The sequence below is a fragment of the Gossypium hirsutum genome, chromosome A05 (genome assembly GCF_007990345.1).
Source record: "Gossypium hirsutum isolate 1008001.06 chromosome A05, Gossypium_hirsutum_v2.1, whole genome shotgun sequence".
NCBI classification, from domain to species: domain Eukaryota; kingdom Viridiplantae; phylum Streptophyta; class Magnoliopsida; order Malvales; family Malvaceae; genus Gossypium; species Gossypium hirsutum.
Window position 1 is genome coordinate 78,788,001 of NC_053428.1, and position 16,142 is coordinate 78,804,142.

Sequence of the window (16,142 nt, forward strand, 5' to 3'; positions counted from 1 at the left end):
GCTATCATGGAGTTTGTCCCAATGCGCTCTATGGATATTTGACCATTTTGCACTCTTTCTTTTACAACTAGGAATTTTATGTCAATATGCTTTGACTTAGATGAACTCCTGTTGTTATTGGAATACAACACTGTTGACTTATGGTTACAAAATAATTTGAGTGGTCTTTCTACATTCTCCAAAATGCGCAGCCCTGTGACAAATTTCCGCAACCATATTCCATGGTTTGATGCCTCATAGCATGCTACAAACTCTGCTGCCATAGTGGACGAAGCTACAAGTATCTGCCTGATGTAGATTTCCTACTATCTTGGCATCCAGCGAAATCAGAATCAGAATACCTTATGACCTCCAAAAGATCTGATCTCTTATAACTAAGCATGTAATATTTTGTTCTCTGAAGATATCTCATAACCCTTTTGGCTACTATTTAATGTTCTATACCGGGGTTGCTTAAATATCTGCCTAACATCCCAACAATGTACGCAATGTCCGGACGCGTACATACTTGAGCATACATTAAACTCCCAACAACTGGTGCATAGGGAATCTTTTGCATTTCCTGAATTTCAAGGTTACTTTTAGGGCATTGAGTAAGACTAAATTTGTCTCCTTTAGCGATAGGGGTGTCACCTGGTCTACAATTCTGCATGCCAAACCTTTTGAGTACTTTATCAATATAGCTCTTTTGTGATAATCCAAGAACACCTTGAAATCGATCTTGATGTATCTAAATTCCTAAAACAAAAGAGGCGTCCCCAAGATCTTTCATCTCAAAATGCTTGGATAAAAATCTCTTGGTTTCGTGCAATAAGCCTATATCATTAGTGGCAAGCAAAATGTCATCAACATATAGAACCAGAAATATGTACTTACTCCCATTGAATTTGTGATACACACAATCATCAACAATATTCATCTCAAAACTAAACGAAACAATTATTTGATGAAACTTGTGGTACCATTGAGAGGAAGCTTATTTGAGTCCATAGATGGATTTGTCAATTTGCAAACCATATTCTTTGAGTCTTTCGACTCAAAATTTTCTGATTGCACCATATAAATTGTTTCTTCAATGTCGCCATTAAGAAATGCAATCTTAACATCCATCTGATGTAACTCAAAATCAAAATGAGCAACAAGTGCCATGATTATCCTGAAGGAGTCTTTCAATGAAACTGGAGAGAAGGTTTCTGTAAAATCAATGCCTTCTTTCTGAGTATATCCTTTAGCTACAAGACGTACCTTATACCTTTCCACATTACCATTTACATTTCTATTGGTTTTAAATATTCATTTACAACTAATTGGTTTTGCACCTTCAAGTAATGGGACAAGTTCCCAAACTTTATTGTCTTGCATAGATTTATACTCATCTTTCATAGCATCAATCCACTTTTGAGAATTAGAAATTTTCATGGACTGATGAAAGTTGATTAGATCATCTTCCATCATTCCATTATCATCCTCATGTTCTTGGAGAAATACAATATAATCATCTGGAATAGCATTTCTCCTTTCTCTTGTGGACCTCCTTAATGGCACTTGTTCTTGAGGTTGTTGAGTTTGTTCTTCTGGAACAGTTACCTCATTTTGAATAAGAAGTTGTTCAACACTGTCTTGTAGAGGTTCTGGATTCACTTCTTGATCAATGATAGGTATAAGAACCTAAACATCATCAAAAGTGATAGTAGGAATCGAGTTAGAATCCAATTCCTCCTCAAAAGCAATGTCTCTAACCTTATTTCTCCCTCCAAACTCAACATCCTCAAAAAATGTTGCAGTTCCTATCTCAAAAATATTTATTATTATGGGATCATAAAATTTATAGCCCCTAGATCACTCAGAATAGCCAATAAAGTAGCTGCTTACTGTTTTAGAGTCCAATTTCTTTTCATGTGGCCTATAAGGCCTTGCTTCAGCTGGACATCCCCAAATGTGAAAGTGCTTTAGACTAGGCTTTTGACTTGTCCAAAGCTTATAAGGTGTTTTTGCAACTGTTTTATTGGGTACTCTATTCAGAATGTAAGCTGTTGTCTTTAATGCTTCTCCCCAAAGGGACTTAGGTAAGGTAGAATAAGCAATCATGCTCCTTACCATATCCTTAAGAGTTTTGTTTCATCTTTCAGCTACACCATTCATACTTGGTGATCCTAGCTTGGTGTACTGTGGGACAATACCACATTGCTCTAGGAATTTCGCAAATATTCCTGGACATTGTTCACCTGAGCCATCATATCTACCGTAGTACTCACCACCACAATTAGATCTGACGTTTTTAATCCTTTTGTTGAGTTGATTCTCAACTTCAGCTTTATAAGTTTTGAACACGTCCAAAGACTGAGATTTCTCATTAATGAGATATAGGCACCCATAACGTGAGTAGTCGTCTATGAATGTTATGAAATATTGTTGATCATTCCATGATGCCGTAGGAAATGGCCCACAAATATCTGTATGAATTAATTCTAAGACGTCTGAAGATCTGTTGGCACCCAATTTCTTGGTTTTGGTCTGTTTTCCCTTGATGCAATCGATACAAACATCAAAGTCTGTGAAGTCAAGGGATTTTAAAATACAATCAGACACAAGGCGTTCAATTTTAACTTTTGAGATATGACCTAAGCGCCTATGCCATAATGATGCTGAATTTTCTTTATTTAATTTGCGTTTAATACATGTGATTCCACATGTAAGGTTTCATTATAGGATGCAACTGTTTCTAGCAAATAAAGGTTGTCATAAGTATTTAAATAACCAGTTCCAATAACATTTGAATTTAAAAACAAATTAAATTGATTATTTCCGAATGAACAATAATATCCAAATTTGTCCAACGAAGAAACAGAAACTAAATTTCGTCTAAATGACGGTACAACAAAAGTTTCTTTTAAATCTAAATAAAAACCAGTTCCTAAAAAACCTAAAATGCCCAATTGCTTCCACTTCTACCGATTTTTCATCGCCCACAAAGATGTGTCTTTCACCATCACTTGGCTTTCGATAACTCAGGCAACCCTGCATAGAAACACTTATGTGAGTAGTAGCACTAGAATCTATCCACCAAGTGTTTCTAGGTACTGAAGCTAAATTAATCTCAGAATAGACCAAATTAAGAATTATACCTTTCTTTACACGCCAAACATGATATTTGGTACAATCTTTCTTTACGTGTCCAGACTTATTACAAAAGAAACAACTCTCTGTAGCTTGTTGTTATTTCTTTTGAGCTGGACCCTTAGTAGCTTCATTCTGATATTTTCTTTTCTTGCCCTTGTCCTTAGGGGCATTGGCCAAATGAGCACTTTCAGACTTATCACGCTTCAACCTTTCTTCCTCTTGCACACAATGAGAAATGAGCTCATTTAGGGTCCATTTCTCCTTTTGACAGTTATAACTAATTTTAAATTGGTTAAACTGTGTAGGAAACGATACCAAAACCATAAGAATAAGCAATTCCTCAGAAAGCTCGATCTTAAGTGCCTTAAGTCTTGAAGCAGTATGGAACATCTCCATAATGTACTCCCTTACGTTTTCTTGACCCTTATACTTCATAGACATCAAAGAAGTCAAAAGTGATGTCATCTCAACCTTATCGTTTTTAGCAAAACGTTTATCAATTTCATCAAGGAAACCTTTGGCCTGAATAATCTCTTCAGATTCTGTGCCCCTAAAGGCTTCTGGAATGTTGTGTTTCATGATCATTAGACTCATGCGATTTGAACGATCCCACCTCTCAAAGTCCCTCTTAATATCAGGGGTGCTTTCCGCAGTGAGAGGTGTAGGTTGTTCTTCCCTTAGTGCAAGGTCTATGTCCATACAGCCAAGCACTATAAGTAAGTGCCTTTTCCATTCTTTAAAATTAGTTCCATTAAGCATGGGTATAGAATTTATATTAGCAGATATTTTGGCAGCAGAAGATGAATTAGCTGAATAGAGAACAAAAACAAGCTTCATAAGTAAACAATAAATTCAAGATAATGGCTAATCCCATCTCAAGATACCAAACACTACATTAATATCAAGTCTTTGGACAATAATATTAACAATAAGCGGTACTCTTGTTATAGCAATCAAACATTGACAATAAACTATGTCAAGCAATGAATTAATCTTTGGACTAACTTATTACTCACATAAAATACCTTATAATTGTCACACATTTATCACCACAGATGTCGTTGTAATTCTGCCAAATATTAACTTACCTTTGGGTCAATCAATAAACGCATGAATTACAAAAACATATAACCATCTTAATATTTCAAATAAACTAATCTACACAAAAGAGGTCACTTTGGCGGCATTTTGTTTCAACTAATTTATTTAAAATATTAGATATCCTTAATTAAAAGCCAAAATCTAAATTTATTTGTTCCAAAATATTTACCTTAATTTCATCTTTCAATCAAATTAAAAGATAAAACATATATATTTATATAATTTTCTAAAACATTTAACCAATCAAAGCATGCATATATTATATATTTATATAAACAAACAAAACATATATATGAATCAATTTCAATATATATATTTAAATGTCATATGGATTAAAATAATAATAATCACATGCCTTACAAATACACAGGAATTGAATCGCAATATTTTCAAATAAAGCTTAAAAACGTAGGTGTCAAATAATATTACACAAATATTTTAAACTTTATAATTGAATCTATTAATTTGAAAATCACCGAATTTTTTTTATATGAATTCAAGATAATAAAAAACTTTAATATAAATCTTCAAAAAACAACATATATATCCGAAATATAAAACCCATGAAATTTCATGAATCAATTATTCAAATGAAGAACCTGAATCAATTCCCAATGATTCGATATGACGAGACTCGGATGCCACTTGTTAGAATTTATAAAATAAATCTACAATATAACTTAATAAACCAGGATCTGTCATGTCAAATCATTAAGAATAAATCAAGAATAAAACTAGATGTAGAAGCGTACTTGAATCCATGGATTCCTTGAAACTTTTTGGAACTTGGGGATTTGATCTTCCAAATTAGCACACAAGAAATTCAGAGAATATCTGCTCTCTCTTTCCTAATGATGGGATATTAGAAAAGATATCTTATGTATAATTTAGGGACCATAACCCTAATATTTATAACCTTAGCATATTAGTTCTAATCAAATTCTAATTAGCCCATTATTAATTAGAATTTGATTAGAAGAGTATCTACACATATTTGACCCATACTTTATTTAATAATTAAAAGCCCAATAAAATTCTAACCAAATTAGATCACTTTTAATTTGGGCTAACCTATCATGATAGTAAATAATAACATGTAATTATCCTTATTATATATGGGATGTCCAAATTTTCTAACATTGTGGATATCAGGAAACGAAACAGATCGTTTGCAACATCATGGAAATCAAGAAAATATCAAGTTAGTATCAAATTTAGTAGAAACTAACAATAGAAGTTGGAATACAGATGTTGCAATTGCTACCTTTCAACCAGAAATTGCGAGGAAAATTTTGCAAATTCCACTCGCAGAGCTAGCACACGAGGACTTCCAAGTTTGGAGGGGGGATGTCAAGGGAATTATCGGTAAGGAGTGCCTATAAACTATTACAAGAGACTAGCAAAGATCCTAGTAATATTAATTTACAGACCGAGACTAATAACTTTTACAGAAAATTGTGGAAGCTACACATCCCTTCAAAAGTTACATTAACAGTATGGAGAATATCTTGAAATTTCATTCCTTCATTAGTCAACCTTAAGTAGAAGAAAGCAGTAGCTAACGCCCTTTGCCCTCAATGCCGACAAAATGAGGAAGATAGTTATCATATTTTTCAGCAGTGTCCTATGACAAGAGAGGTTTGGAATCATTTAAAGCTCTCATAGGTACTTAATCGTAATCACCAGAATATATGGGAATGGCTTACCTGGGTCTTTAGCCAAGGAACGACTAAACAGATTCGTTATTTTTGCTGCGGCCTTTGGCTAGTTTGGTTCAATAGAAATCGGTTAATATATGATAAAATAAATGTATCAAGGAGGGCCATTGCGAAACAAACTTACAGTTATATTTCTGAGTTGAACGGGATTAAAGAGAAGAGACTTATCGTTCAGTCTAATGGAAGCGCTGTACAGGAAAGAAGAAGATCAGGAGTCACAATTTACTTTAACGCGGCCATTGACCAACAAGCCTTCAGATCGGCATCAGGACTGTTTGTACGAGACGAGGAAGGACAAATTCTCGCATAAAAAATGACCATCCACTCCGAAATCGCAAATCCATTTATAGCAGAAGTGCATGCAGGGTTACAAGCAGTCAAGTTAGGGTTATTAATGGGTCTAAACAAACTGGAAATTGTGGGAGATTCAAAGACAGTAATTAAAAAATGCCAGAACATAGAGATAGACAAATTGAACATCGGTGCAATCATCAGAGATATTCAGCATAAGAAAGGCAGATTTCAAGAGATAAAGTTCCATTTCATACCCAACAAAGAAAATTTTTATGCTCATGCTCTGGCAAAAGAAGCGTTGAAGAGAGAAGTTAACCATTACCTGGTAGGAGGGCTTCCAGATTTTGATCGTCAAGCATTGGAGGAGAGGAGACCAAGAGAACCGTATTAAAAGAAAATAAAGGTGAAGGACCGTTTGGAAAGGTAGTAGGAAATAAATTGCTTCCCTTAGAAATTGCTACCGTCATAATGCTGGAGAGGATGTGAAACGACAACATACTGAAGACCCAACTGATTTGACTGGATAAGATACTATTAGGTTTCCTGTTTTGATTTTATATTTAAGATTCATGGACTAGTTTTTTATTAGGTCGGCTTTGCTATATGTGCAGGCTTGGAATTTTAGTAGGGCTTCTATTATGGACTTAGCCCAGTTCTGTTTGATAGTTTATTTATTAATAAAACTCCAGTCAAATCTTTTAGTAAAAAAAAAAACATAATTAATTAATACACGTAATATAAGGTTTTGAAACTAGGCACGTATTGGTCTAAATCTAAGGGTATCCACTATGCATCATCATACGAATTCGTTTGTTTACATAGGAAGGAATCCACCAAACATTTCTGTTGTAGATTTCAGCTGAAGACGCCTTCATCTTATGAAGAATTATGCAAGTTATGATGGATGCCCCGGTTCAAAGTTTTAACATTATTCTTTTTTGCAGCCCTCTCTGAGGAGGTAAAAGACCTACAAACCCATTGGAATCTTATCCACTCCGATTTTATAAAGACGGATTTTTGAAAAAAAAAATGAAGTTTTGAGTGAGATAAATTAGGGTTGTTATTAGAATTTTCGAAGTTGGGTAGACAAGTTTAAATAAAATCCTTTGATCCCTCTATATTTACTAAAATGCTAGCAAGATGAGATCAAAGTCGGAGTATAAACTAATACTGGGGGCAGGGAAAAGTTAAAATATATTAACATAAAAGTGGGGTGGGGATAAAAACTGCAAAAACAAAAGATGGGTGGTTAGATGTGGTCCAGCTGTTAAGAGTCTAGCATACTCAGAAATATTCTCTTACATGATAGTTTTGAGTGAAAGTCACTTTCCAGACCAAGTTGGGATGCTTCTTTCTGAATGCTGAATAGTCTTGCAATTCAATAATACAGCTGAGAAAGCCTTGGAAATATCTTGTAAATTGGGGAATCTGAAAGGGCCTCCTCACATGCTACAAGTTCTCAATCAGCTTTCAACCTTTTGTTGACACAACAACAGCTTCTCAAACAACTTTCTAATTAAGGATTTGGTTATGTGATTGTGATTCTATTACTTGAATCAAAATCAAAATCCAAGTTACTGTTGTGATACATTAATGGAGGACAGTGTTCTAAATTAGGTCCTTCTGAATTCCACTCCACGAAAACAATGAACTAATATTATGAATCAAATATTTAATATATACACTCACACCCTGAAGATTATACGGGGGCAACGTTAAATAATCTGGATCAAAACTTCGTTTTTTTTTTCTTTTTTCATTTTATCTTTTAACGTACAAAGTTAGTATTAAAATAAATGCATTTGGTATAATGGTATTGCTTGCTCTATGAGATAGTTCATTAATTACAAATATATACATAAAATAAAATAAAATAAAATAAAAAACCTGTCCTTTCTCGAGAAACCAATTTTTAACCTATTCAAAATTTTTTAGTTATTTTATACTCACCTGATTGGACAGATTACTTTGCCGGTTCGACCTGTCATATTCCATGACTTCGGGAAAGAAAATTCCAAATCCAGATTATTGAAAGAAAAGACAAAGATTGAGCAGATTTTATGTCAAAAACAAATTCATTCCAATTGGGAAAAAAGAATTAAGGTAAATACGCTGAACTCTAGTTTTCAATTGACAAAGCTTTTTCACCATTTCAAAGCAGCTAGTTTCACAACAATAACTCACCGTGTAGAATTTGGGGAAGAAACATGTTTTACCATCCACCTGGCTTTACCTAATAATACAAAAGATGGTGAATTACACAGCAGTAAACAAATCTAATTAGCTTTACATGGATATTAAAATAATGATCTCGATACGTCCTTCGTCCTTCGTCCTCCAAATGTTAAATCTTGTAGAATTTTTAAACAATATGTATGGGTATTTCTCATGGTTGTACACACTGACCATCACCTGGCATGGACACGGCTAGGGGATCGACCAACTCTCTCGCTGCCGATATCATCTTCTACTTCGCTCCCATCAAAACAATGGCCATTATTATTCATACTAAGCTCTGAACTACCATTACTGCTTGTAGCAAGAGGGGAATCCAAGACACTAATTGTTCTGCTTCGTGTATGACCTGATCGCACACTGTACATAGATGATGCTGGAATATTTGTCATCAACGGCCGTAAATTTCCAGGAATGCTTCGCCTTATATCCTGCTCAAGACAATATTCAAATCAGAGAGAATAATCATGGCATCCTCCTATAAATGACTTTTTGGGATACCTTGACAATAACATATTTAGATTGTTCCACTCTCATTTATTGGACCCTATTTCGATAAGTATAAAATATAATGCCACAAAATTTTAGGAGATAGTTACCATATGCCTTATAGCCATATCCAGTGATTTCTTTGAAAGTGTTCTTCCAAAGCCTGAACTGTCTGGTGAAGCAGACTTCCCAGAGGAGTTACCCTGAGGAGAATTTTTATCATCTTGCTTGGGTGGTGCCAATTTCCGCATGTTTATCACTCTCTCAACCATTTTTGTTCCAATAACAACAGGACTCACATTGTCACTAGCTTTGGAATAGCCACGACTTACTGCAGGAACAGAGCCACCACTTAAATGCAGCATCGCACCATTAGGGAGGCATCCTCTTGAAGGAGAGCATGACTGTCGTCTCGGTCTACCAATGGCACCTGGTTCAACAGAAGAAGATCGAGCACTTGGCGCTCCAGGCCTACCTCTGGTGGCCGAAAGTGGTCTATCAGGGAGTGTTGTTCTTAAATTTGGTGGAGCATCAAGTGAGAAACCAGGCATTTCAGAAGGCTTCCATGGTCTAGATGCTACAGTCGGTGAGGCACCACGTGATGGTACAGAATTTCTGGATGCTGCAGGAGTTGGCTTTGTAACTGAAGAAGATGATTTAATTGGAGGGGCTGATATACTAGGAGTACTTGATGGAGTTGATGGTCGACGAGTTGGTGTAGCTGCTCTTGATGCAGGTTTGGATGAAGGTATAGAAGATCTTGCAGTTGGTGTAGAAGACCTAGCTGTGGACCTCGTTGGTGTGGAGGATCTTGCAGAAACTGTGGGCTTAGTTGCAGGAGATGGAGCCTTGGCTGCAGAAACTGTGGGTTTAGTTGACGAAGTTAAAGGTTTTGCTACAGGCTTGGATGCAGAAATAGAGGGTTTAGTCGACTGTAACGTGGCCCGAGATGTTGGTGTTGATGATCTCGTAGGTTTAGATCCAGTCAATGTAGGTCGTCCAGTGGGTGTTGCAGGTCTTGAACCTGGACCCCCTGATGATGATGGCCTCCGAATCCCTGTAGAATTCAATCCAGGTGATAGAGCTGGTTGATTCAGTGCTAAGTTGCCTCTAGCAGCAGACTCAGGCTGGGGATTTGCTAGCTATAAACACAATGAACAAAAATCATTACCCAAATAAGTTCATGAACCCAATCATCAGAACACCTAAAGGTCAGAAAAACATAACAAAACTATGGAAATAGCCTTTTAAGGATTTAATACAAAAATCTTTCTGGAAACTTGGGTCATCCATAATATCTTAACAGGTACACAGATTTTAAAACTTCAAAATACTTTTTGAATTTGGGCAATAATGATAGTTACTCCAACTAAGGTGCAAAAAAGTAGTAATTCATGTAATGGCGAGTCAGTAATAAGCAAAGCAAAATATATTCAGTTCCAAGATATCAGGCAGTCATCTTTGTTGGTTCAAAGTTTAAAAGAAGGTTTTTAACGTAGATGCAAAAGTGAGCCTTTACAGCTTTGCTGATTTTTTACCATAGACTAATCTAAAATCATGGCAGGAAATAATCAAATTTCACGGTGGAATGGTTACAACAGAGCTAAGATTTGATCAAAACAAGGTGAAAAAGGAGATCAGATTCATTTAATAAATGAGTGACGGGATAACTTTCTACTTCCAGAAACAGCAATATCATGTAATTGAAAAATCCAAATTTCTCAAAAGGCATGCAATCCATATCATAGCATTAAGAAAAATTTTCATACTCTAGATTTCAGGGCAGTTGGACGAGCCTTGGGAGTACCAATCTGACTCATTACAGTCTTCTGTGACTCCATCTCCAAGGAAGGAAAAAGAGGAGTACCAGGAGGTGTTAAAAGCCTGACATGGAAGAGATTTCCTGTTAATACTGTCATATTAAAAGAAAATAATTTAACTTAGTTACATTCATGTAGGAAAAAGAAAGGATTAGTGCAAAGCTGAAGCAAGTGAAAGACCTTAACACATCTTTCGTCCCCAATTAGAGAAGAAGTTCCGAATTCAGTCCTTGTCTTGGGACCCTTTCTCTATTTATATCAAAGCATTGGAACCTAATTACAAGCATAATCTACAAATTTGTCATCTAAACATTTTCTCTTGAGTTTGAACATTTGGCTTGTTTGAAAATCTGGAACTTAAATATTTTAAGGCAACTAACCTAGATTTGTCCACAAGTAGCAGTTAAAATCTACAAAATTTCAAAGTTCTAACTTCTTTTAGAGAAGGCAACGTATAAAACGAACTTAATAGGATTCGCAAAACATGACATCTGAATCTGATCAGACTGGACCAGAAAAGAACATAGAACCATGAGAAACAAATGGAATCAAGTTTCTAAAAATGAAAAATAATTCAACTCAACTAAAAAGTAGAAAACTGAAGTTTGAATCCCCAAAACATGACTGCAATCGATTCATCAAAAGAAACCATAACAAATCATCACTAATATTATATTTCAAAATGGCCAACTGAAGTTTAGAAAAAATAAATGCTCTAGTTGCCACTAGCGACTCCAGGGCACATTTTAAAAGTTCCCATCACAACGATCAAATTATTAACTTAATCAATTAAACATGCCACCAATAATTATAACCCTTCTTACTAGTTTTTTGCCTTTTTCTTCCTATTGCCTTAAAAATACATTGGACAAGATTAAGTAAATTATACGAAAACCTGCCAATAACTGATAACAAAACTAAGCTAAGCATGAATATGATTTATAAAATCAAGGCTCTGTTTGGTTGTTGCCAATGCTTCTGCCTTTTGGTAATTATTCTTTATACTTCTTATTTCCTGAAAGCTAAAAGAAATCAATATCAATATTAAAATTAAAGATAAAGAAATATCTAAACTGAAAGCTAATTCTAATATAATTGCTCCGCATCTAAAAAATAGTAAAGATATTACAATTTTAATCCTTCAGAATTTTTATTCACTTCTAGATCGAAAGGCGCCTTTTTGCAGTTTGGTTTCAGCCAAACAATACCTTAAATTAAATTAAATTAAATTAAATTAAAGGAATAAACAAACAAATTACCAGTCATAATCATTTTTATCACCATCAGAATTAAGAAAATCATCGGCAGCGGCAGCCGCTTTTCTCGGCGGAGTCGTTGTTGATGCTGAAAGATTAAATATCGGTGAAGTTCCAGGTTTAGATCCTACAGTTTCAAGAAATTACCAAATTACCAAAAATTAAAATTAAAAAGAAAAAGTGCCCTAGAAAAGTTGAAGAAATTTTAGAAACTTCACCTAATGGAGCGTCGAAGTCCTCATAGGAGTGATTAAGAAGAAGATCACTCTGTTCTTTCTCACGTTTTCGCATCTCGAGAAACAATGCAAGCTCTTCTTCTTTCTCTTTCATCATCGAAGCTCTTAATTGTTGCCGTTGTTTCAACACCGCCGCTTGCATTGCCGTTTCTTGCTGAGCCCTAAAGCTCCGATTCATCTTTCACCTCCTCAAATTTTACTCCTCGCGGATCAAAATAAGCCTTATCTTGTTCTTCTTCTTTCTCAGCTCTAAACGCAGCGCGTCCAAAAAGTGTTCGGTGAAGCTTGGGAGCTGGGAATGGCGAAACGACAATGGCGGAGAGTGGTGAGGAGTGCAAATAATAGGAAGGAGGGAAGGGTGAAATAGGAAGAGCAAAAGAAATCTTAAATGACGGAACAACTGTAATCTTCAGCTCTCCTCCTCTTTCTCTCACTTAAAGCCTACGTTTTTTGAGATTTTTGCTTTTAGGTGGATGGAATAATCACAATAATGCCCTCTGTTTTTAATTATATTTTCTTTTTATTTATTTTTTGTATTTATGTCCGTATTGTTTTATTCACCATCTTCGTTCTTATCTTATGCCCATATTGATAGATTCCTTGGGCCTCAGGCGATCAATTTTACCTACCATTATAGGATTAACATAATTTTGATTCGGATTTTGTTGCCATTTTTTATTTTTAAGTTAAAAAGTCACATTTGAAAAAACAAAATAAACAAAATAAAATAAAATGAAAGCTACTTGTTTGTTTCAGTTTGCTAGCCCTTAAGACTTGTTTAAATAGTTGAGTGAAATAATGAGGAAGCCATTCATCTATTTTGGTTCACGTGCCATTGGAGCCACTTGTAGCTTAGTTTTGAAGTTGTTTTGATTTGGTTGGAAACCATTCTCACCGTCTATTTTTGGAGGTTTGAGTATGGGTTAGTTGGACCTGATTTTTGAGTGTTGAATCTATACACTAAATCTTGCGATTCCAATTTTGGGAATAAAAAGAATACAAATATATTTTTAAAATTAAACTATAGCTCATTTCAACTTTAGCTTAATGTTAAACAGCATCACTAGCAATGTTTATGTTGTTTATATTTGGTCTATTGATCTGGTTAATTGTTTTTTGTTGATTTATTAATTGAGTCTTTAATCAATGTTTAATTTAATCAGTTGGTTTTGTTTTCTAGCATAGTGGTTTGTCATGGGATATCTTTAGTTTTAAGGATAGTGGCTTGTTATGGGATACGTCTCTAGTTTTAAAGATAATAGTTTGTCATAGGATGTAAGCCTATATAAGGCATTCAGTTGGTTTCAGAAATTATCGATCAGTTTAGTTTAGCTTCCCTTATTTTTATTGTTTTCTTATGTTATCTGTTGCGTGTTCTACATCATGATATCCGAGCTAGGTTTCTGTATCGTTTGATGTGTTTCCTCTTGGCAAAATGAGTGACCTTCATGTCATAGGTGGAGTTAAGAAACTCAATAATCAAAACTACAAATCTTGGTCAACATGTATGACGTCATGCTTGCAAGGCCAAAACCTGTGGGAGGTGGTGAACGGAAGCAAAATCACGTAACTAGTGGCAGAGCCTACAAGTGATATGATGCGGAAGTGGAAGATTAAAGAGGGCAAAGTAATGTGCGCTTTGCATATGACAGTTGAAAAAGACGTGCTGGAGCACATCCGAGATGTCAAAACTCCTAAAGAAGCGTGGGATACATTGGCAAGTTTGTTCTCCAAGAGAAACGACACGAAGCTTCAACTTCTTAAGAGCTAATTTTTGTTGATGGTGTAACATAACATGACAATCTTGCAGTATTTTTCACAAGGTGAAGCCGTTATGCTGAGATGGTTCGTGACGAAATGTGCAATTGTACACAATCATTATCAAGTAATACGTAAGTATTAGATTTATTGTCTCCACAAGGACTGTGTTTAAATCAATAATTGTAAAATTATTATTCATAAATTGGTTAAGGAAAACATATAATTTTGAGTGATAGGTGTCAAATTAAGTTAATTAACTAAATGAAAGTTAACCTAAATACAAATAAAATGAAATGCAAGGTGATGGTTTAGCAACAATTTTCACTAGTTAACAACAATAACATAACTAAACTAGAATAATTACAACATTTGACTTAATTCATTTTTCATCATGCCTAACAATGTTCCAAAAAAATTCCATGGCAACTTGATTGTTCATTAACTTGGAATCTAATATAAGTTCTTTCAAAATCTTATACTTAGAAAAACTTGGAATCTAATATAAGTTCTTTCAAAATCTTATACTTAGAAAAACATGTATATTTTTATGTCCACATTTAACTAAGGATTCCTTAGAACTTATGTGAAGTAACAAGGACGGATCAGGTTTGAAATAATTTAATCACACAAACTTAAAGTTATGCAAGGTAATAGAGCTCTTCCGAGTTATTACAAACCTTTAATTTAATCGGATTAGGATCTAAATTAAGCAAGCACCTTCCAATTATCGTGTCCATTAATTGCCATCTAGTCAGGATTAATCAACTAATTCTAATGCATTCAAACATGTTCTAATGCATTCAAACATGTGCTAGTACATATAATACGTAAATGATTTTAATTGGAAGCATGAGCAACTGAGGCATATAACATCATAAACATGAATCAAATGAACTCCATCAAATTAATGCAATCATTCTAGCCAAAACAAAATTAAGTCATCATTGTCAATAGAAAAACATCAAAACAATTTGTGAACATGTTGAATAACTAAGAACAAAATTAGAGAATGGGAAAGAAGAAACTCTTGATGATTTTAGCGGTTCTTCAAAGACCAATCGTGGTGGCTTCCTCTAGTTCTCGTGTTTACTCCTTTGTAAAATACTTCTCAATGTGGCTGGCCAATAGTGGTTTTCCTTAAGGGAAAATTCTAGCTAAAAAAATGGGGAAATGGGAAGGCCTATGCGTGGAAAGGAGAAGAGAAATGTAATGAATGAAAAGTGAGTGATGATTGAGAAGTTAACTGAATGTAGTATTTATAGTAGAGGAATAGCATGGGAGTTAGATAAAAATAGCTTGGAAATCCTTTTGAATTGCTCCCTTGCTTGGCCGACCATTAATTATGGAGAGTGGGTTGATTTTTTCTTGATTGTCTTGCTTGATTTGTGGCATGGGTTGGACGGCAATCAAAGTGAAAGTTAAAGGCTGATTTGTGATTGCACATGTAGGGACTTCAAATTAATTCCCCCAAAGCTGATGTGTGTCTCTTTCATGCCTTTACCGAATTTGGGTTATTCTCCCCCTTATTGAACGGTTTTGACAATCCAATTAAGAGCAGACTTCATTTTTTTCAGCAGCCATCTTTCTAGTTAGGTTTAATTGAATTTATAAGTCCAATTTGTGAGCTGGCATCCACATGAAGTAGCAATTAACTTGTGTTCATGTGTGGTATTTTTTACTCCTACATGAATTAATTTAGTGGTCCAACTGCAAAAAATTGAGTAAAAATTAACATGTAGCCTAAAATAGTAAAATTATGTAAAATTAATACTAAATTGTATAAAATTACAAACTTCACTCAAATTATGTCTAATATCTTAATATGAATTAAAATGACTCAATTGGATATCCACATGCTCAGAATTTGCATAAATTATGAGTAAAAAGGTGCTAATAAAACCTATATAATTTAAACGTATCACGAGAGATTGGTGATTTGGATTTATAAGCTCCGATCAAGGACAACGGGATGAAGAGGATAATCATCCATAGTTTGAGACCAAAATTTAGATGCTTTATTGCTGTAGTACAAAGATGGAAAACCCATTCATCGCTTGTTGAGTTCAAGAATTTGCTTGCTGGTCAAGAAGCATTAGCGAAAAATATGGGTGA

At 34.7% G+C, this 16,142-nt stretch overlaps 1 protein-coding gene and 1 long non-coding RNA gene across 8 annotated transcripts; both read right to left on the reverse strand.

Annotated features, from left to right (window-relative positions):
- Positions 1–5,403: 5,403 nt before the first annotated feature.
- On the reverse strand, positions 5,404–6,874 carry LOC107960002 (uncharacterized). 2 transcript variants are annotated; one of them, XR_001701050.2, is made up of 4 exons: positions 6,556–6,755; positions 6,064–6,263; positions 5,928–5,985; positions 5,404–5,845 (listed from the first exon to the last, which is right to left on the reverse strand). It is a non-coding gene; the product is annotated as an uncharacterized lncRNA (long non-coding RNA). The 2 variants fall into 2 exon arrangements; XR_001701049.2 differs by having other exon boundaries at positions 6,064–6,874.
- A 1,457-nt stretch (positions 6,875–8,331) lies between these two features.
- LOC107960003 (uncharacterized protein DKFZp434B061) lies at positions 8,332–12,741 on the reverse strand. 6 transcript variants are annotated; one of them, XM_041112490.1, is made up of 5 exons: positions 12,252–12,741; positions 12,037–12,160; positions 10,727–10,841; positions 9,068–10,099; positions 8,332–8,899 (listed from the first exon to the last, which is right to left on the reverse strand). In XM_041112490.1, exons 1-5 carry the CDS (start codon positions 12,445–12,447, stop codon positions 8,642–8,644), a joined length of 1,725 nt encoding a protein of 574 aa, XP_040968424.1. In that variant the 5' UTR covers positions 12,448–12,741; the 3' UTR covers positions 8,332–8,641. The 6 variants fall into 6 exon arrangements, with proteins under 6 accessions (XP_040968424.1, XP_040968425.1, XP_040968426.1 ...); XM_041112491.1 differs by having other exon boundaries at positions 12,037–12,121; positions 12,252–12,737; XM_041112492.1 differs by lacking the exon at positions 12,252–12,741 and adding an exon at positions 10,958–11,792 and having other exon boundaries at positions 12,037–12,166.
- Positions 12,742–16,142: the final 3,401 nt, after the last annotated feature.